The sequence below is a fragment of the Ranitomeya variabilis genome, chromosome 1 (genome assembly GCF_051348905.1).
Source record: "Ranitomeya variabilis isolate aRanVar5 chromosome 1, aRanVar5.hap1, whole genome shotgun sequence".
Classification (NCBI taxonomy): domain Eukaryota; kingdom Metazoa; phylum Chordata; class Amphibia; order Anura; family Dendrobatidae; genus Ranitomeya; species Ranitomeya variabilis.
This window is the reverse complement of record NC_135232.1, coordinates 764,022,716-764,044,342: the sequence shown is the minus strand read 5'-3', so window position 1 is coordinate 764,044,342 and position 21,627 is coordinate 764,022,716. Positions and strand designations below refer to the sequence as shown.

General features: G+C 42.9%; 1 protein-coding gene across 1 annotated transcript in view; it reads left to right on the top strand.

Moving 5' to 3' along the window:
• The first annotated feature begins 1,280 nt into the window (after window positions 1–1,280).
• Window positions 1,281–21,627, top strand: part of CIB3 (calcium and integrin binding family member 3) — a 151,588-nt gene continuing 131,241 nt past the window's right edge. The window contains exons 1-2 of the mRNA XM_077254089.1: window positions 1,281–1,419; window positions 3,727–3,761. Coding sequence (XP_077110204.1) covers window positions 1,369–1,419; window positions 3,727–3,761 — 86 coding nt within the window. The 5' untranslated portion in view covers window positions 1,281–1,368. The remainder of the gene's footprint in view (window positions 1,420–3,726; window positions 3,762–21,627) is intronic.

Below are 21,627 nucleotides of genomic sequence, written 5' to 3'. Positions count from 1 at the left end.
CAGCAGGTGTCACCTGATGGGAGCTGCATCCCATCAGCTGACACCAGTGACCGGAGGTAAACTTTATACCTCCAATCACAGCTGAGCAATCACGCTGTCTTCTGACAGCGTGGGAACCGTGGCTCTCTGACCGACGGGGATGATTTCACCGCTGATCAGAAACGCTACGCTGGTGTTTCCCATGCTGTCACACAGCGTGAGAAGCATTGGCTTTTGTGCTATGTATGTTTGGCTATATTCAACGTTTTAATCGACGATGATTAAATCAGCAAATATTGCAATTTCAGCAATCGTGAGCGGAACTGAACATTGAAATATTCACTCATCTCTAGTGGCAACCACTTCTTCATGTAGCTAAATACAAAGCTCTTTATGCTCCCAAAAACAGGTGAAAATGCTACACACACTTATCGTTGTACCATTCTCCAGTCCTATGGCAAAGAACCCACCTTCTGTTATGGACAAAAAGTTCACATTTTGACACATCAATCCAGAGCACCTTCTGGCATTTTTCTGCACCACAGAAAGCCCAAGCCTACATACACAGATGATCTGTGGTTGGTTTTTGAGATGTTTGGAACAAGCTCCATGCCAAGATCCTTCAAAAACCGTGTACAAGTGTATTGATGCTGTGATGCCATTTTGAAGGGAAAAGGTAGTGACACCAAATATTGATATGATTTAGTTTTCTCCTTTGTTCATTCACTTTGCATTACGCTAATTGATAAAATAAAGTATTTACACTTATACTGTGGTAAGCATTCTTACTTTTCAGCATTTTTTCCACACCTTTCTAAAAGTTTTTCACACTACTATACACATGGTCACGTGAATGCCACTTGCACGAGGAATACGAGGAAATGATGTCTGCACCATACTCAGTTACACCTAGAGCGACTGCAGACTTCTATTTTTAATGTTTTTATCTACGTTATTTTACTAAAATAAGGCAGTTCAAAATATATTATCTTACTTCAGGAAACAACTCTATAGAAGCGTTTAACACTTTGACTGGTTTGCCTCTAACTCGGCTTTGGAAACAAATGTCTTCTTTTGCAGTAGACATGCTAAACGGTGTAATATGAGTATATGTTGGACATGAAACAAGTGGTGTAATTATAGCAGCTTATTTATATGCTCATAAAGGATGCTGGATGGAAGCCGTATGTGCTAGACGTCTTTATTCAGATCAAAGATTTGATGAAATGCTCCTATTATGAATCCGAAATGCAGGAAGAATGGGGTGGTGACATGTGATCCTCCCCTGTGCCTGACCCCGATGTTCCTTCAGCTTTTAATATCCCAATATACAGTTGGTATAAAAGCTTGCAAACAAAAGGATGTCAGGGAGACTTACAACCTACAACCATGGGAAATAAGCAAACAATATTCACTCCTGAACAGCTAGATACTTATCAAGTAAGTGTCAAGACATAGTCGTACTTATTCAAGTGACAATCTTCTAATGATATATTCTTATAGGGTTAATTGTAATTTAATTTTATTTCTACCTGTTGCATGGAAATTTTAGCCAAAGTCACACAGCTCTGATTTGGGTATGTTGGATAGCATTGTATAACTTGTTTGTAAACTTGTATTTATTGTGTAGTGTGGAAACAGAAGACGTTAGTTGCTGTTTTATTAGTAATCACAATATACTGATAAATTATGATGTCTAAGATTCCCTCGATGTATAAGGGTATAGGTGTGTGGATAAGTATTAATTTTATTGATCTTCGTTGATTTTGACTTTGTCTTTAATTTTCAGTTTCCATACTATTGTGTTTAAATAATTTTTAAGACTTGTATTGACTTTAGTTTTTTTGCAAGCAAACTGCACCATTTTTTTTATAAGAGGCAATCATCTACAATGTTAAATCTTTATTGTTCTTGTCAACTGTATGCCTGATTAATATTCATCAGCAGCATTAATACATATTTTCTATAATAATATTTTGTGATACTTTAAAGAGACAATGTTATATTAGTAAAGAACAGATTGACTTAGTTTTGGTGTAATACAAATGTGCACTGCAGATGTTAACAATACAGTTATAACTACCTAATGTTTACTTTAATAAAAAAGAGACAAAAGGTGTTGCTCAACAACAACAGGCCAAGACTTACTTTAAATGATATTATTTGTTAAAATAATTCCAATGTAGACGAAAGTAAACTATTGGTTGCTTGTTTCATTGCGATTCAGTACAATGTTTATCACACGTGTGCGTCCACTTCTCTTCCACAACCAGAGACTTCAGATTAGTGGTATTGTCAGCGATCAGACCCCATCTATGGAATAGCATCTTGATATGTCATACTATTAAGTGGTAAACCTTAATTAAAGATGTAAAGGGTGCTGTGCACGTCTGCATACAATCTAATTAATGTGCTGAATCTGAAATCTGCGTATACACAATATATCTTAATTTTGCCTGTTATAGGATCATGACCTCCAAACTTCTTTATAATTGGCTGCATACCCTGTAGATGTAAAATCTAGGATTTTTTTAGTTACTGTAATTATCTATTTTACCTTTTCCCTCACTTCATCCATAGTTTATGCTATATATATATATATATATATATATATATATAAAAGTCTCCTTTATAATAGCTGCTGCTTATAGTCTTTTTTTGAGTTTCCATAAATTAGATATTTCTGCATTAACGGGCTATGTACCAATAGTATTAGGGCATGAATAATATGGACACTAAGTACAAGGCCATTGTGCTGTGCAGTTAGAGACACATAATATATCAGATCTGTCAGCAGCTATTCTAGCTTTAACACTATCCTTGTAGCAACAGCATGTTTGACATTTTTGTTTGATAGTTTTTACTAATGCTGACCAGTAAAAATGTCCGTGATAGTTACTGATATAGAAATATTTCCCGTTGTGTTATAGCAGCCATTTGGCGGTTACATTTCAATAAGTGTCTCAGAAACTGGTGCTAACAAGTTATTAACGGGGCAGATAAAATGACAAAGTGACAATGTACCAATACGTTGCACCTATGCCGAGACTGTTTTTCGAGCTTTTCTTTGTTTGGCATGAAATATGCAATTAGTTTAGAGCAGCAGGCAATGGAAACCATGCTGTTTTTTACTGTTACTGTACTCTATTTAATTGAGAGGGACAGTCCTTGGCATTGGTGGCATTCCTATTACATTTATTTAAAAAAAAAAGGCCAAAAATAATGAAGATATGCACAGCAATGCCAAAATCACTTGCTGTGCAAATGTTCCACCTCTTGTCACTTCTTTTAATCGCTTAAGGCTTTGAAAGCCATGAAGTGACCTGACCATTCTACTGGTGGCGTCTGCTTGGAAGCCACCACAATGTTATATATGAAATAAAAAAAAATGTCAGCAGCAGGACCACCCACAAAGATGCCCAAAAAATGTCAGAAATGACGCTTCAGGGAAAATACCACATTTTCCGGAAGTGTATTTGGCTTCAAAAACGATGCGGGTATATTGGCATCTAAAAGATGGCGTGTGCATATACCCTCACACCACTTTTAAACCCCTTTAATGAAAAATTGTACTCTGCAATGCAATGTCTGTATACAAACTAGTATTGTAGATTTTATGTCTGTGTTTCCTAAATGCTTAAATATTATTATAGGAAGTTAGAACCAAAAATATTGCAATATAAAGTGTTTTGATGTTATTTTGTCTGATATAAAAAATCTATTTAATAGTAGTTATTCCATTTTCAGGACTGTACTTTCTTTACAAGGAAGGAAATACTCAGGTAAGTCAGTAAATTCACTTTGCAGGGTACATTTTAAAAAGGCATTTTGTAACATGTACAAACGTCCTGGAATAGTTGTCATTTAGGTAATAACATTCAGTGCAATATACGGTAAGCTGAGATCATTGGTTTTTCAAGTATAGCTTCTGAAGTTATGGCCTTAGGGTGTGATTGTGGCACATTCACATCATCAAAAGCTTGTGATGCTCTTGATCAGTGCATTGAAGAGAGACATTCAACAAAATGGGCTCAAAGCAATGCGCCTTTTCTGGAAATCCAGTAGAACAGCTCAACAAGCCATAGTTCCCTGAGGACTAAGCTATGTATTAAAGTAACAGGAAAAAGATTTTTAAACCAATAAATGAGATATTAACCTCGTATCCTAATCTCCCTTTAATGAAGGTGATGGCATTTGGGAGTGTATAGAGAAGAGTAAAAGCTGATCTTGCTCCATGAGGCAATGGCCAGAATCCTGATCCTAGCTATTCAGTCACATGCCGCCATCGCCGCTCTCTGTAGTATGATTGCAGGGTACTGATCAACCAGTCAGGGTTACAGCTAGACATGAGCGAACATCGCTGGCTCCCTCATTATTCGGCTCGCTAATAGAGCTTACCGAATAGCTTCAGCAGGAACACGGATACCTGGAGCGCTCCCGATAATCAGGTGTTCGGCACCGCAGCTGCATGTGTCATGGCTGTATGACATTCACAACACATGTATGTAGAGTCTGTGTTTTGTGACTATCACACAGCTGCGACACATGCAGCTGCGGCGCCGGACACCTGATTATTGGGAGCGCTCCAGGTATCCGGGTTCCCTCTGCTGCTTATTTGGTAAGCTCTATTAGCGAGCTGAATAATGAGGGAGCCATCGATATTGACTCATGTCTAGTTACAACTTCTATAGAACCCTACCAGAGGCAGAGCTTATTAGGATAACACTGACCGATCAATATATTGCTATACAGAATTGGCAAAGCATTTTACAAGCGATCAAATAATCCAGTCCCCTAATAGGACTTAAAAAAGAGGAAAACATTTTTTATCAAGTTATCAAAAACATAAAATAGAAGAATAAATGGTAAATTCTTTGTTTCATTAAATATGTAAAAACATCTAAACATTAACAAATAAACATAAATGGTTTTGACAAAAGTAACAATACAAATTATGATATTGCATCACTTATCTCATGCGATAAGCATCATAACAGTTAAAAATGCTATTTTTTTCATCACCTTGCCTCCCCTCAAAAAGTAGAATAAAAAGTGATCACCTCAAAATGGCACCAATATAAAGTAGACTTTGCCCTTAAAAAAAGCTTCATGCATCATCATGGATTAAATTAAAAGGGAAATTAAAAGGGTATTAAGTAGACAAAAGTAGCAGCCAGGTACTACTAATGAAATGCCCTTGTGTTCATTTCTCATCAGCAAATGTCACTACCTCTACAAAAGCATAGGTTTTGCCATTTTGTTGGTCTGGAGCATTCAGAATTAGGAAAACACACTTTGCATCCACTGAGTTGACCATGAACTCTTCAGTGGATTCTAAAGTCAATTGAGAGGAAATATAGCCAAAACTTAAAGATTTACCAAAACCAATTTATGCAGCAAGACAGTGATTTCAAGCACACACAAAATTCTTTATCATCATGACTAAAAAATAAATAAATAAAAAACAACCCACATGTTTCAATGCCTTAGTGAAAATCCAGACATCAACCAATTGAAATGCTTTGACAGGACCTTAATTGTAAGCCTCCACGAACTTAAGGGGGTTGTCTGGACCAAATTGATAAGTCTGCAGTCACTCGGTTTGACTGCAGACTTATGAATCCCCCTAGAGCACTCAATGTGTGCTGTGGGGATTTGTCTTTTTTGAGCAGGGACAAGAGGGTATGTATGCTGTGGAGACATGGGGGTCAGTGAGTGCTCTAGTCCGCTAGCCGAAACCGCATGGACCAGGGCTTATCCCACCGAACGCCCGCCCTCTTTTTACCATGGGCATAATTCTACTGAGATAACACAGAGTGAGGGTCAAGTAGCATGGCAATACTTTATTGAACCACGAACAGGCAAAAAACACATAGAACAGTCCTAGTAAAATAATCAAGATGGTGCAAAATTACAGTCTCACCCTTTCTCTGACTCACCGGAGTAAGAGCAGCTGTGACTTCTGAGTTTTCAGGGCCTACTACCCCCACAGAGAGGAGGAAATGACAAGTTTAGGAAGTTGACAGCCCAACCTTGCTTCTCTGAACCTCTCTATGGAGCCCTGTGGATCCCAATCTTGGCTTTAGAAAATGTATCCATGGGGTGCAGGTGACCGATGGGTCCACATCCTGACCTCCCAAAACATATCCATGGATTCAGTGATGGTCAGTGGAGCAGATCTGTATTTTGTCAGCTGGGTCCGTGGTCCACTAAGCTAGCATCTTGTAGAATGTCAAATCTGTGTCCCTCGTGATGGAGCCATGATGCTTTGGCAGCTGTCTTCTAGAGTGTTCCTGGCTGTGGATTCTAAATAGTCTATGGTTTTTTCGATCTCTGGATATCTTGGATGTCTGCATTATCTTGTTACAGAGGCATGTCCCATTTTTATAGTTCACAACTGTTCTTCAATCCATAATTCACAGGTCAATGGGAAGAGGTGATGAGATTAACGCACATTGTTTGATTATTTAGTTTATCCTTCAATGTTTGGACGTGAACAAACGGCATGGCCTGGTATAGGTGTAATCAACATATCAGCAAATGTCATTGTTCAGTGATCCTGCATCCCAGTTTTGCAAACATAACAGTACAATAAACTGAAGGAACTATTAAAAGAGGTACGGTAAATAACAACCATTCATCAATTTACAAATATCAATTTAACCTACAAGAAGAGTCAACATTTCAGACTCTTGAGCAGCCGAAGTAAGAAACACATAAATTCAAAAGTCGACACATAGATTCCTCCTTGCTTACTGAAAATAGATGTCTGGTTAACTAACCCCTTAATGACAACCGATACACCTTTTAATGGTGACAGTTAAGGGTACTTTTTCCTCAGCGCCGCTTTTTAACGGCGCTGACAAATAAGGTTATAGCGCCCCCCAGTGTAGCCGAGACCCCGGAGAATGTGATTTGGGTCGGATTTTACTGACCCCAGTGTTGTGGTCACTGTTATTATTAAGGGAATAACGGCGACCGCAAAAAAAAGTCCGATTTCCTATTTATTTCTCTCTCCTCTGATATGATCTAGCACATCAAAGGATAAAGAAATGGGGTCCCCCTTGCCGCCCCAGTACCTCCGGTGTCCCCCAGTCCCTCCAGCTGTGTCCCCTGGCCCTCGACAGCTTCTTCCAGGAATAAAACGGTGGACGCATGCGCAGTGCGCCCGCCAAGATCTGCCAGCCTGCACCCAGCAACAATAGATTTCTGCTATTGGTTCATTTTGATCACGATGATAGACCCTATCACTGTGATCAAAATAAAAAAAATAGTAATTCAAACCCCCCTTTATCACCCCCTTAGTTAGGTAAAAATGATAAAGTAAAAAAAGTATTTATTTCCATTTTTCCATTAGGGTTAGGGTTGGGTCTAGGGTTAGGGTTGGGGTTAGATCTAGGGTTAGGGTTAGGGTTGGGGCTAGCGTTAGAGATAGGGTTATGGTTGGGGTTAGAGCTAGGGCTAGGGTTAGGGTTGGGGCATGGGTTAGGGTTGAGGTTAGAGCTAGGGTTAGGGTTGGGCTAGGGTTGGGGCTAGGGTTAGGGTTGAGGTTAGAGCTAGGGTTGGAGTTAGGGTTGTGTTGTGGTTAGGGTTGTGTTGAGGATGGGGTTGTGTTGGGGTTAGGATTGGGGTTAGGGTGGTGTTGTGGTTAGTGTTATGGATAGGGTTGGTATTAAGGTTAGGGGTCAGGGATGGGATTAGGGCTTTGTTAGTGTTGGAGTTAGAATTGGGGGGTTTCCACTATTTAGGTACATTGGGGGTCTCCAAACTCGACATGGCGCCCACCATTGATTATTGCATTCAAAAAGTCAAACGGTGCTCCCTCCCTTCTGAGCCCTGCCATGCGCCCACACATTGGCATACTCAGGAGAAATTGCACAACAAATTTTGTGGTCGATTTTCTCCTGATACCCTTACGAAAATAAAAAAAATTTGCTTCCAAAGTAATTTTTTTGTGAAAAAAGTTAAATGTTCATTTTTTCCTTCCACATTGCTTTAGTTCTCGTGAAGCACCTGAAGGGTTAATAATCTTCTTGAATGTGGTTTTGCGCACCTTGTCCCCCAAATTCACTTCAAATGTGAGGTGGTCCATAAAAAAATGGTTTTGTAAATTTTGTTGGAAAAATGAGAAATCGCTGGTCAACTTTTAACTCTTATTTAGTGTTGAGCATTCCGATACCGCAAGTATCGGGTATCGGCCGATACTTGCGGGTATCGGAATTCCGATACCGAGATCCGATACTTTTGTGGTATCGGGTATCGGTATCGAAACAACATTAATGTAAAAATGTGTAAAAGAGAGAATTAAAATAAAAAATATTGCTATACTCACCTCTCCGACGCAGCCTGCACCTTACCGAGGGAAGCGGCAGCGTTCTTTGTTTAAAATTTGCGCTTTTCTTTCCTTACGTGAAGTCCCGGCTTGTGATTGGTTGCGTGCCGCCCATGTGACCGCAACGCAACCAATCACAGCAAGCCGTGACGTAATTTCAGGTCATTCAGTATTTTAAAATTACGCTCCGGCTATGTGATTGGTTGCGTCGCAGTCACATGGGCGACGCAACCAATCACAGCAAGCCGTGACGTAATTTCAGGTCATTCAGTATTTTAAAATTACGTCCCGGCTTTGTGATTGGTTGCGTCGCAGTCACATGGACGACGCAACCAATCACAAGCCGTGACGTCACGGGAGGCTGGACTCGTGCGAATTTTAAAATGCGCGCGTGTCCAGCCTCCCGGCTTGTGATTGGTTGACAGCGACGCAACCAATCACAAGCCGGGACGTCACGGGAGGCTGGACTCGCGCGCATTTTAAAATGCGCGCGTGTCCAGCCTCCCGGCTTGTGATTGGTTGACAGCGACGCAACCAATCACAAGCCGGGACGTCACGGGAGACTGGACTCGCGCGCATTTTAAAATGCGCGCGTGTCCAGCCTCCCGGCTTGTGATTGGTTGACAGCGACGCAACCAATCACAAGCCGGGACGTCACGGGAGGCTGGACTCACGCGCATTTTAAAATGCGCGCGTGTCCAGCCTCCCGTGACGTCACGGCTTGTGATTGGTTGCGTCGCCCATGTGACTGCGACGCATCCAATCACAAAGCCGGGACGTAATTTTAAAATCCTTAAGGACCTGAAATTACGTCACGGCTTGCTGTGATTGGTTGCGTCGCCCATGTGACTGCGACGCAACCAATCACAAAGCCGGAGCGTAATTTTAAAATACTGAATGACCTGAAATTACGTCACGGCTTGCTGTGATTGGTTGCGTTGCGGTCACATGGGCGGCACGCAACCAATCACAAGCCGGGACTTCACGTAAGGAAAGAAAAGCGCGAATTTTAAGCAAACAACGCTGCCGGTTCCCTCGGAGAGGTGAGTATAGCAATATTTTTTATTTTAATTCTTTATTTTACACATTAATATGGTTCCCAGGGCCTGAAGGAGAGTTTCCTCTCCTTCAGACCCTGGGAACCATCAGGAATACCGTCCGATACTTGAGTCCCATTGACTTGTATTGGTATCGGGTATCGGTATCGGATTGGATCCGATACTTTGCCGGTATCGGCCGATACTTTCCGATACCGATACTTTCAAGTATCGGACGGTATCGCTCAACACTACTCTTATTACGTTCTAACAAAAAAATTTGTTTTCAAAATTGTGCTGATGTAAAGTAGGCATCTGGGGAATGTTATTTATGAACTATTTTGTGCAATATGACACTCTGATTTAAAGGTACTAGAATTAAAAGCTTGAAAATTGCTAAAATTTCTAAATTGTTGCCAAATTTCCATTTCACGCAAATCATATCGAAGAAATTTTACCAATGACATAAAGTACAATATGTCATGAAAAAACATTTTCAGAATCAGTGGGATCCACTGAAGCGTTCCAGAGCTATAACCTCATAAAGTAACAGTGGTCAGAATTGTAAAAATTGGCGTAGTCATTAACTACAAAATTGGCTCTGTCACTAAGGGGTTAAGATAAAATGCTGTGTTGTCACATATGCGTTATACATAATCCCGGCCAAAGCTCATCCAGTGAATTGAGCAAGTCTTCACCCTGACGAGTAATGCAACTGTCCAGTGAGTGTGGCCAATTAGAGGGCACAGTCTCGCTCTATACAAGGGAATGAAGTGAGGCCGCGCCACTGGACAGGCTCTGGCCGAGAATATGTACATACCCTCTGGTCCCGGCTCAGAAATAGGCGAATCCCCGCAGCGCACAGTGCGTGTGCTGTGGGGATACATACGTCTGCAGTCACACAGAGTGACTATAGACATCGATTTGGACCAGAAAAACACTTTTAGCAACATTCTTCTTACAGAACAATGTGAGAGACTAATAGTAATATATAAAATAGCAATTTCAAGTAATTGCTGCTAACGATTGTTTTACAAACCATTTGTTGCATGTACTTTTTCCCACAATTCCTTTACATTTTGACTTCATTTTAGGTTAAATAAATAATAACATTGTCATTTGTTGTTGTCCATCTGAGATTTTACTTTTTTGATTTTAAGTTCTAAGGACCAGATTGCTTTTTATTATGTACACAACTTAGTTTTTCTCTTGACTATATATACAGTATGAGAGGTTTCAGCTTCCTGCATACTGGAGTACAATAAAGTTTGTATCTTACTTTAATTAACTCATTTCTGACTATAGGCTACTCTGGACTACTGCTCTGACCCTTAGATGACAGATACTTATATCGCTTCTCCTGGTGGTAGAACATTCCCCCATTTATCTACTATACTGTTTCACCAGCTACAATGCTGCCTATCAGCAACTATTCTGTGAAACTTGAACTGGGGATTTACCTGCAGCCAAATGACTCTCTTTGGGGGGGGGGAAGTAGAGATAGAAACTGGTGAATCCCTTGGACTAATGCCCCTGTGTAGTCTGCTCTATGCTGTTTGTGAGCAAAAGATAACACTTTTTGCACATTTTACTTCTCATGTGAGTAAAAAATAACACATTTTTCACTTCTTCTCTTCACTTTCTCACAATTTCAGCACGCTCTCTTCTATTGTGGGCCTCCTGGTACGGCAATGTGAGGAATAGTTATAATTATGTTTCGACTTCCAAATATTTTGAAGTATTATTATTATTTATTATTATAGAGACATTTATTCCATGGTGCTTTACACATAAAAAGGGGTATCTACAGTATTTTTCGGCGTATAAGACGACCCCCAACTTTTCGGGGGTCATCTTATACACTGGGTGTCGTCTTAAACTGCGTGTGCAGGGAGCCGTCCCGGATGATTCCCAGGGTCTGGAGGAGAGGATCCATATTCATGTAAAAAAAGACCTTCGTGGCGCACAATGCATCCCTGGGAACGGAAGCTGCCGTATGCACCGCTGAGAACCGGGAGAACTCCGGGGGCCGTCGGAAGGTAAGTATCTCCATATTTTTTATTTTTATTCTTTTTTTTTTACACGAATATGGATCCCAGGGCCTGAAGGAGAGTCTCCATCCGGGACCACTCACTGCACCATATGCGGTGACCTCAGAGCTCCGCACATGCCGTACCTGGCGTATAAGACGACCCCCGACTTTTGAGAAGATTTTCAGGGGTTAAAAAGTCATCTTATGTGCCGGAAAATACGGTATATATATCAAGTTGAGTGTATGTATGTGTGTGTGTGTGTGTCTATCAAGCCACGCCCACTCCACATAGCAGACGCAGGCCACATCTAGCTCCGTCATGTTTAGAATGGAGTTGCTCCTGTGAGGCATGATGTCAAGGGAAAAGGAGGCGCCTCATGGATAGAGATGTGAGGGGGAAATGAGAGAAGTGAGGTGCTGCTGCTGTATAAGGCTGTGTATAGAGAAGAGTGAGGCGCTGCAGGTGGAGGCTGTGAATAAGGCCACATTCACACGTTCAGTATTTGGTCAGTATTTTACCTCAATATTTATAAGCCAAACCATGAGTGGGAGAAAAATATAGAAGTGGTGACGTGTTTCTAATATACTTTTCCTCTGATTGTTTTACTCCAAGATTTCACTTACAAATACGGAGGTAAATATTGAGCTATAACACTACTAAAGGACACATGACTAAACTACAGTTAAACAGGGTCAAACGTCTACCTAATGGGAATGATGTAAGTTTGCAACTTGGTTATTTACCAGAAGAAGATACCCTTTCTAATTCCGTACATATTACCAGAGACTACAATTTTGAGAAAATTAAAGGGATGTTTCCCAATGTAACTTCCTGCTCTCCTGATTATGCTAAAGAAACAATAAATACCTTCTCCAAAGATGAATATATTTTATCTCATAAAGATTTAGAAAATAATTTGGATCAATCAAATGGGTCCCTCAACTTATTGGGACATTTGGAGAGTATTCAATTTTTTGAAGAGATGGATTCTTTTGGTTACATAGGTGGTTATTCATCCGACGACATGGATCCCGATGATATCTCATCCTTATATTCATATTCATTTCCTTCCTCAGAAGATTCAAAAAGTTGTGAAAATTCCGAAACCATAGGAGAATTTCCACAAAAAAATTATTCTGGAAAATTGGTACAAAGAGAACTAGAAGGGCAATGCGCTTCTCATAATTCATTAATAGACAATATACGAGCCACTGAGGATCATCCATCAGAAATTTCATGATCAACATGTGCAAGGCCCTTTTATTATCAGTGAATATTCTAAGAAAAGATTCTATTAAAGATGACATCTCAAAAATATCTTCTGAAAGCAAATGTAACAACTCTGCTGGCATCACGGCATGGCCTCTCATCTTACCCACTGCTCCAGGCCATGATGTGGTTTCTGTTTCTCGCCAGCTCCATATTCTGTGTCTCTGCTCTCTGCATGCTTCCTGGCTGTGTGTATAGGGTGGAGGCGCCTGAACTCTCTGATTCTTATAGGCAGGGGCGTAACTACCGCGGTCGCAGCGGTCGCCATTGCGACCGGGCCCCGCAGGTCAGGGGCCCCGGGCCGGCAGGTCTGAGCAGGGCCGGGCTGGCCATCGGGCACTTCTGGCAAATGCCAGAAGAGCCGATGCCAGTAGTGGGCCGCTGCACTGTTCCTCCCCCGGAACCCCCCCCAGTGCTGCCGCCGCCGCCGCATTTAACTATACCGGCGTCTATGACACCGGTATAGTTCAATGCAATGATGAAAGAGAGAGCGTCACCTGACGCTGGCTCTCCCATCATTCCCCGCTCTGCCTCTGACAGTACACTGCGGGTGCGCGATGACGTCATATCATCGCGCACCTGCAGTGTCCTGGGCAGACTTCAGCCGCCAGGAGCAGCGCGGGCAAAAGGAAAGGTGAGGAGAGTTTTTTTTTTTCTTTTTAACTGGACTGTGGGGCCATTATCGGGGGGGGGGGGATGAGATGTGATGTGGGCTGTGCTCTATATATCCCTGTGCGAGCTGTGCTGTATATACCCCTGTGCGGGCTCTGCTGTATATACCACTGTTCGGGCTCTGCTGTATATAACACTGTGCGGGCTGTGCTGTATATACCCCTGTGCGGGCTATGCTGTATATACCACTGTGCGGGCTGTGCTCTATATACCACTGTGCGGGCTCTGCTGTATATACCACTGTGCGGGCTCTGCTGTATATAACACTGTGCGGGCTGTGCTCTATATACCACTGTGCGGGCTGTGCTCTATATACCACTGTGCGGGCTCTGCTGTATATACCCCTGTGCAGGCTCTGCTGTATATAACACTGTGCGGGCTGTGCTGTATATACCACTGTGCGGGCTCTGCTGTATATACCCCTGTGCGGGCTCTGCTGTATATAACACTGTGCGGGCTGTGCTGTATATACCACTGTGCGGGCTGTGCTGTATATACCACTCCGGGCTGTGCTCTATATACCACTGTGCGGGCTCTGCTGTATATAACACTGTGCGGGCTGTGCTCTATATACCACTGTGCGGGCTATGCTGTATATACCACTGTGCGGGCTGTGCTGTATATACCACTGTGTGGGCTGTGCTCTATATACCCCCTGTGCCGGCTGTGCTGTATATATCCCTGTGCGGGCTGTGCTGTATATACCCCTGTGCGGGCTGTGCTCTATATACCCCTGTGCGGGCTGTGCTGTATATACCCCTGTGCGGGCTGTGCTGTATATATCCCTGTGTGGGCTGTGCTGTATATACCACTGTGCGGGCTGTGCTCTATATACCACTGTGAGGGCTGTGCTGGATATACCACTGTGAGGGCTGTGCTGGATATACCACTGTGAGGGCTGTGCTGGATATACCACTGTGAGGGCTGTGCTGGATATACCACTGTGAGGGCTGTGCTGGATATACCACTGTGCGGGCTGTGCTGGATATACCACTGTGCGGGCTGTGCTGGCACCCAACACCATGTTGCAGTGCAGGAGATTCCTACAACAGTCCGAGGCGTATCTAGGGGAAGGTGGGGGCGGTAGGGGGGGGCGGGGCGGGTTAAGGTGGGGGGGGGCCCCATTTGGAAGTTCGCACCGGGGCCCATAACTTTGTAGTTACGCCACTGCTTATAGGAATCAGGTGCATCTGTCTAATCTGTTCCTGACCAATTACCAAGAGGCCTCCAGTATATAGTGCAGCTCCACCCAGTGGTCTGGGCCTGTGCAATGTGTTAGCTCAGTTTGTGTTTAGCTTCTGAGTTTGCCAGGCCTTGCTCTGAGTTCCTCCCTCTCTGGAGGCTTTTCCCTGTCTTATTGCCTTGATCTTGTTGTCCGCTCTCCAGGAGGCAGAATATCCTGGTCCCTGTGTCTTTGTCTTTGTTTCTTGTCTTGTTCCATTTCCTTGTCTGAACTTAGTCTTATCTCGGTCTCCTTGTCTGTGGCTTCCTTCCCTGCTGTGTCTTTCCTCATGTTCTCAGTCTGCTTGCACTCCGCACTCTTGCGGCTCTGCCTGCTCTGTACCTTTGTGGCTTTACCTCTGCTCCGCACTCCTGCGGTTCTGCTCCTTTCTACTCTGCTTAGCTTCTGCAGCTGCAGTAATCTCTTGTTGCAGCTCCTCTCCACATTCCTTGTGGCTCCGCTCTGCTTAACTTCTGCAGCTGCAGTAATCTCTTGCTGCAGGTCCTCTCCACATTCCTTGTGGCTCCACTCTGCTTAACTTCTGCAGCTGCAGTAATCTCTTGCCGAAGCTCCTCTCCACATTCCTTGTGGCTCCGCTCTGCTTAGCTTCTGCAGCTGCAGTAATCTCTTGCTGCAGCTCCTCTCCACATTCCTTGTGCCTCCGCTCTGCTTAACTTCTGCAGCTGCAGTAATCTCTTGCTGCAGCTCCTCTCCACATTCCTTGTGGCTCCGCTCTGCTTAGCTTCTGTTGCTGCAGTAATCTCTTGCTGCAGCTCCTCTCCATATTCCTTGTGGTTCTGCTCTGCTTAGCTTTTATTGCTGTGCTATCTCTTGCTGCTCTACCGCTCCTATTCGCAGCCTTGCAGTTCTCTCCCAGTCTGAACAGGTCCCAACCTGTTCCTTCTTTCTCCTTTCTTTCTGGCTTGTTTCCGTACCTGCATCTCCTGTGTGAACAGGTCCCAACCTGTTCCTTCATACCTCATTCCTTTCTGCTTGTTTTTCCTTTCCTGCATCTCCTGTGTGAACAGGTCCCTACCTGTTCCTCCATACTACATATCCATACCTGCACCTCCAGTGTGAACAGGTCCCTACCTGTTCCTTCATACACCACATCAACCAGCCCTGTGTTCCTGCCAGCCCTGTGTTCTCTGCTGTGTCTCTGCCAACCCTGTGTTCTCTGCCAAGCCTGCCAGCCCTGTGTTCTCTGCCGTGTCTCTGCCAGCCCTGTGTTCTCTGCCGTGTCTCTGCCAGCCCTGTGCATCAGCCGTGCCAGCCTACTTGTCTGAGTTTCAGCCGTGCTCTTCTGCCAGTCCTGCCTGATGCCCGCACCAATCCTGGTGTTGCTGTCTCCCAAGTGGGATCAGCAGCCACAGCCAGACACCACCCTGGAGTAGCACCTGGCAGCTGCCTGCTGCACAAGCGTGACCTCACCATCAGGGGCTCCAGTGAAAACCCAGGCAGCTGTCATAGTCACGCCCCTTCCAGGGTAGTCTGGTTTGTGGCACAGTGGGGCCACAAACCCCCCGAGCTCACGCCCACCAGTCAGGGCGTGAGCGTGACGGCAAAACAGAATTTGTTGATTCTATGCAATTGAATATAGCTAAGGCATCCGAGACTTTCATCAAGAAACTTTTTAAAGATACTTTTTCGCACATAGCTGATGCTACACTCTCAAATATTAAAGGGGCATCTAACAGATCTTCCGATGTCACAGAAAGAATTAATTCCTCATACAAAATTTACGAGACTTCACACACTAAAGGAATGCAGGATCTCCCTACAATCTCAGATTCATTGGAAAACATCCAGAAGGATATTACTTCGTTCAGAAACAGTCTAGCTAATTTGGAAGACTTCAAAAGGAAAAACAATGTGAAGATCAGAGGGGTTCCGAAGTCGGTACAAAACTTCCAGTTAAGGGATTACATTTCTTCGCTAATTTCTCATCTAATTCCTAACGCCAAAGGGGAAAACTTAATTGAAAAGGCCTTTAGAGTACGCAGGCCATCTGCTCTTCCATCTGTTGTTGCTACAGATGTTATTGTCTCATTTTACCCCAACTGTGTAAGAAACACACTACTGGGTATATTAAAAGAGCCAAGATTCCTCTTTTCTCCATATAGTCATTTAACCTTTTTTAAAGACCTATCTAAAGAAACTCTGCAAAAGCGGAAATTATTTCGATCCACTACACGTGAGCTTCTAAAAGCCAGAATACCCTGCAATTGGACTCTGTTCTCTACGCTACAAATTAAATTAGCGACTAAACTGATTACTATTTCTTCTCCAATGGAAGGAGTTGACTTCCTGAAATGTGCTGGCATAGTTTCCTCTGTGGGCTCTCCTGGTCTCCTTTCTATGTCCAAATCAAACCTACTTCCCAAGTGAAAAGTACTACAATCAACATTTATTGAAGTCGGTAACTTTATTATTCAAGTTCCTAGAAAAGCTGTTTTCCATTTATTCCTCAATTGTGGCTTGTAAATGAACCGTACTTTGCCCCCACAAAGTCCTAGGATCACATTTAGGTGATTCCACACAGGACAGGCCCTTATATACATCATACTTACTTTTTTATTGAGAAGCGACAGTTATATTAGGTTTGATACTGAGCTACGTTTAATCTGTTTGAGTAAGCTACAGTTGTTTTCTGTTTGTGTAAGCTACAGTATATGTATGCCTGTCTTTTCTTTTCCTTTCACCCTTTTTTCCCTTACCCTTTACCCTTCACCTCTATTAAATTTATAAAATCAATAAAATTTGTTGGAAAAACAAATACTGAGGTAAGAATACTGACCAAATAACGTGTGAACGAGGTCTAAAGGAGAAAAGTGTGGTGCTGCAGAAGAAGTAGGTTGTGTATACGATACGCTCTATTGCACTTATTGCAATTTCTCTTGGGATCAAGCGTTTCTAGTTGTATATGGAAGAGGAGTGTGAGGTGCAGCTATAGGAGGCAATTATAAAGGAGAATAGCTGTGCTGCAAAACAATGCTGTGTATAAAGGAGGAGCGTGAGGTGCAGGAGGGATAAGGCCCCTTAACTGCCACCGTTAAAAGTCATATCGACAGTTGTTAAGGAGTTAATATTGTGCTAAAAAAAAACCTTTTCGCTTCAACAAAAAGGCGCCGTAAACCTGCGAGACGCAACACAAACCGCAGAGCAAGATATACTATATACAGGGGGAGATGACATACAGGTATATACTATATACAGGAGGAGATGACATGCAGGTATATACTATATACAGGAGGAGATGACATGCAGGTATATACTATATACAGGAGGACATGACAGACAGGTATATACTATATACAGGGGAGATGACATACAGGTATATACTATATACAGGAGGAGATGACATACAGGTATATACTATATACAGGAGGAAATGACATACATGTATATACTATATACAGGAGGAGATGACATACAGGTATATACTATATACAGGAGGAGATGACATACAGGTATATACTATATACAGGAGGAAATGACATACATGTATATACTATATACAGGAGGAAATGACATACAGGTATATACTGAGGGAAAAATGAGTGGTATGAGGTGGAAATGAGAGGTGTGAGGTGAAAATGAAGAGGGGTGAGTGCAAAATGAGAGGAGTGAGGGGAAAATAGTAGAGTGATCGGAAAATGACAATTGTGAGGTCAAAATGAGAGGTGTTGAGGGAAATGAAAGGAGTGAGGGGGGAAAATGAGACGTGTGAGAGGGGAAATGAGAGGAGCGAGGGGAAAATGAGAGAAGTGAGGTGCTATAACTAACCACAGTTAGTTACTATGCCCTGGCAATGCCGTGCTCTTCAGCTAGTACATAATAAAAACGAGAACAGCAATCTTATACAATAAAAGTCACGACTGGTACAGAAGAAGAGAGGACCCTGCCCATACTTCATTTTTTAACAATGTGAGCACATTCATGTCTATTAACGGCCATCCAGCTAGGATATGAGGAATTTTTATCATACTAGTTGAGAGTCAGAACCATGTTGACAGTGCATATTCTTATTTATTTATATTTGGTCACTCAAGGACTTTTCAGAATGTAGTGCCTTTATTGGATGTCCCTTGCTGAGATTTAAGAGGAGTATGTTTATAGCCATCAAGTTCCTCAGCCTCATGCAACCTTTTGCCCATCTCCTCAGGGAGATACAGATTTTTTAAGTGGATCTTGGTCGAGACAGGTTGGCAATCCAGGCTTAACCCCTTTCTAACAACGGACATGCTGGTACGTTCAGTATCGGGTTCCTATCTTTGATTCAGGTACAGGAGCTGTGCCTGCATCATAGACCGACTGATATTTGCTGTGTTACACAGCCAGCATCTGCTTCTAACAGCAGTGAGCCGAGTGTCACCCACTGCTGTTCACTCCATAAATGTCTCTGATAGTAGCATTTCATGCATGCGGTCCAGGGAGGAGTGCCATTCCACCCACCAGGGCTGTGGCATCAGTAATCCAAACCTCAGACTCCTCAATTTCCCTGACTTACGACTCCCAGCCCTGCCTCACTACTGAGCATATACATAAAGTGCAGCACAGATTCATCTCACCTAAAAGCCAAGATCCTTAGAACAGAACAGACATTTATAGGACATTTCATAACTTTCCCAAATTATTATGGAAACATTTACAGTACATCCTGCATTGTACTGCTGTACCCAATGTATTATATATTTTAGGAGTCCAAGTTGGTCCATTTTATATCGACTCCAACTCCACCAAAATGGACACCGACTCCACAGCCCTGTCACAAACCCATCATCTCCCCCCTCCCCCTTGCTATTATGAGGTGTAAATGGGTTGCCATGGCAGCTCAGGGCCTGCCTGCCATGATGTTGCTCCTGTGAAGACCAGCTAGGCTTTAACTCCTTTCTGCCATTGGACGTACTATTCCGTCCATGTGGGGTGGGCCCTACTTCCCAAGGATGGAATAGTACGTCCAGCGCGATCAGCCGCGCTTACGGGGGGAGCGCGGCCGATCGCGGACGGGTGTCAGCTGACTCTCGCAGCTGACATCCGGCACTATGTGCCAGGAGCGGTCACGGACCACCCCGGCACATTAACCCCTGGCACACTGCGATCAAATATGATCGCAGTGTTCCGGCGGTACAGGGAAGCATTGCGCAGGGAGGGGGCTCCCTGCGTGCTTCCCTGAGACGATCGGTACAAGGCGATGTGCTCACCTTGTACCGAGCATCTCCTCCCTGCAAGCCCCGGATCCAAAATAGCCGCGGGGCTGCATCCGGGTCCTGCAGGGAGGTGGCTTCACAGCGCCTGCTCAGAGCAGGCGCCGGGAAGCCTCCAGCAATGCACGTCAGATCGATGACCTGACACCGTGCACAGCAAGGTGTCAGATCAGCGATCTGTCACTTTACTGTGATTCCCCCCCGGGGCAAAGTAAAAAAAAAAAAAATTTACATGTGTAAAAGAAAAAAAAAATTCCTAAATAAATAATAATAAAAAAATATATATATTGTTCCAATAATTACATTCCTTTATCTAAATAAAAAGAAACAATAAAAGTACACATATTTAGTCCCTAACGACCCGACCTATAAAAGTGTCCCACTAGTTAACCCCTTCAGTGAACACTGTAAAAAAAAAAAAAAAACGAGGCAAAAAGCAACGCTTTATTATCATACTGCCAAACAGAAAGTGGAATAGAACGCAATCAAAAAGACGAAAATAAATAACCATGGTACTGCTGAAAACGTCACCTTGTCCCGCAAAAAACGAGCTGCCACACAGCATCATCAGTGAAAAAATAAGAAAGTTATAGTCCTCAGAATAAAGCGATGCAAAAATAATTATTTTTTCTATAAAATAGATTTTATCGTATAAAAGCGCCAAAACATTAAAAAAGATATAAATGAGGTATTCCTGTAATTGTACTGACCTGAGGAATAAAACTGCTTTATCAATTTTACCAAACGTGGAATGGTATAAACGCCCCCCAAAAGAATTTCATGAACAGCTGTTTTTTTGTCATTGTGCCTCACAAAAATCGGAATAAAAAGCGATCAAAAAAGTCACGAGCCCGAAAATGTTACCAATAAAAACGTCAACTCGTCATGATTATGTGGACCAAAATATGGAAAAATTATAGCTCTCAAAATGTGGTAACGCAAAAAACATTTTTTGCAATAAAAAGCGTCTTTTAGTGTGTGACGGCTGCCAATCAAAAATCCGCTAGAAAACCAGCTATAAATAGTAAATCAAACCCCCTTCATCACCCCCTTAGTTAGGTAAAAATTAAAAAATAAAAAAAAATGTATTTATTTCCATTTTCCCATTAGGGTTAGGGCTAGGGTTAGGGATAGGGATAGGGTTAGGGCTAGGGTTAGGGTTAGGGCTAGGGCTAGGGATAGGGTTAGGGTTAGGACTAGGGTTAGTATTAAGGCTAGGAATAGGGTTAGGGCTAGGGTTAGGGTTAGGGCTAGAGTTAGGGTTGGGGCTAGGGTTAGGGCTACAGTTAGGGTTGGGGCTAAAGTTAGGGTTAGGGTTGGGCCAAAGTTAGGGTTGGGGATAAAGTTAGGGTTAGGGTTTGGATTACATTTACCGTTGGGAATAGGGTTGTGGTTAGGGTTACCATTGAGATTAGGGTTAGGGGTGTGTCTGGATTAGGGTTTCAGTTATAATTGGGGGGTTTCCACTGTTTAGGCACATCAGGGGCTTTCCAAACGCGACATGGCGTCTGATCTCAATTCCAGCCAATTCTGCGTTGAAAAAGTAAAACAGTGCTCCTTCCCTTCCGAGCTCTCCTGTGTGCCCAAATAGGGGTTTACCCCAACATATGGGGTATCAGCGTACTCAGGACACATTGGACAACAACTTTTGGGGTCCAATTTCTCCTGTTATTTATGGGAAAATACAAAACTGGGGGCTAAAAAATAATTTTTGTGGAAAAAAAATATTTTTTATTTTCACGGCTCTGCGTTATAAACTGTAGTGAAACACTTGGGGGTTCAAAGTTATCACAACACATCTAGATAAGTTCCTTGGGGGGTCTAGTTTCCAATATGGTGTCACTTATGGGGGGTTTCTACTGTTTAGTTACATCAG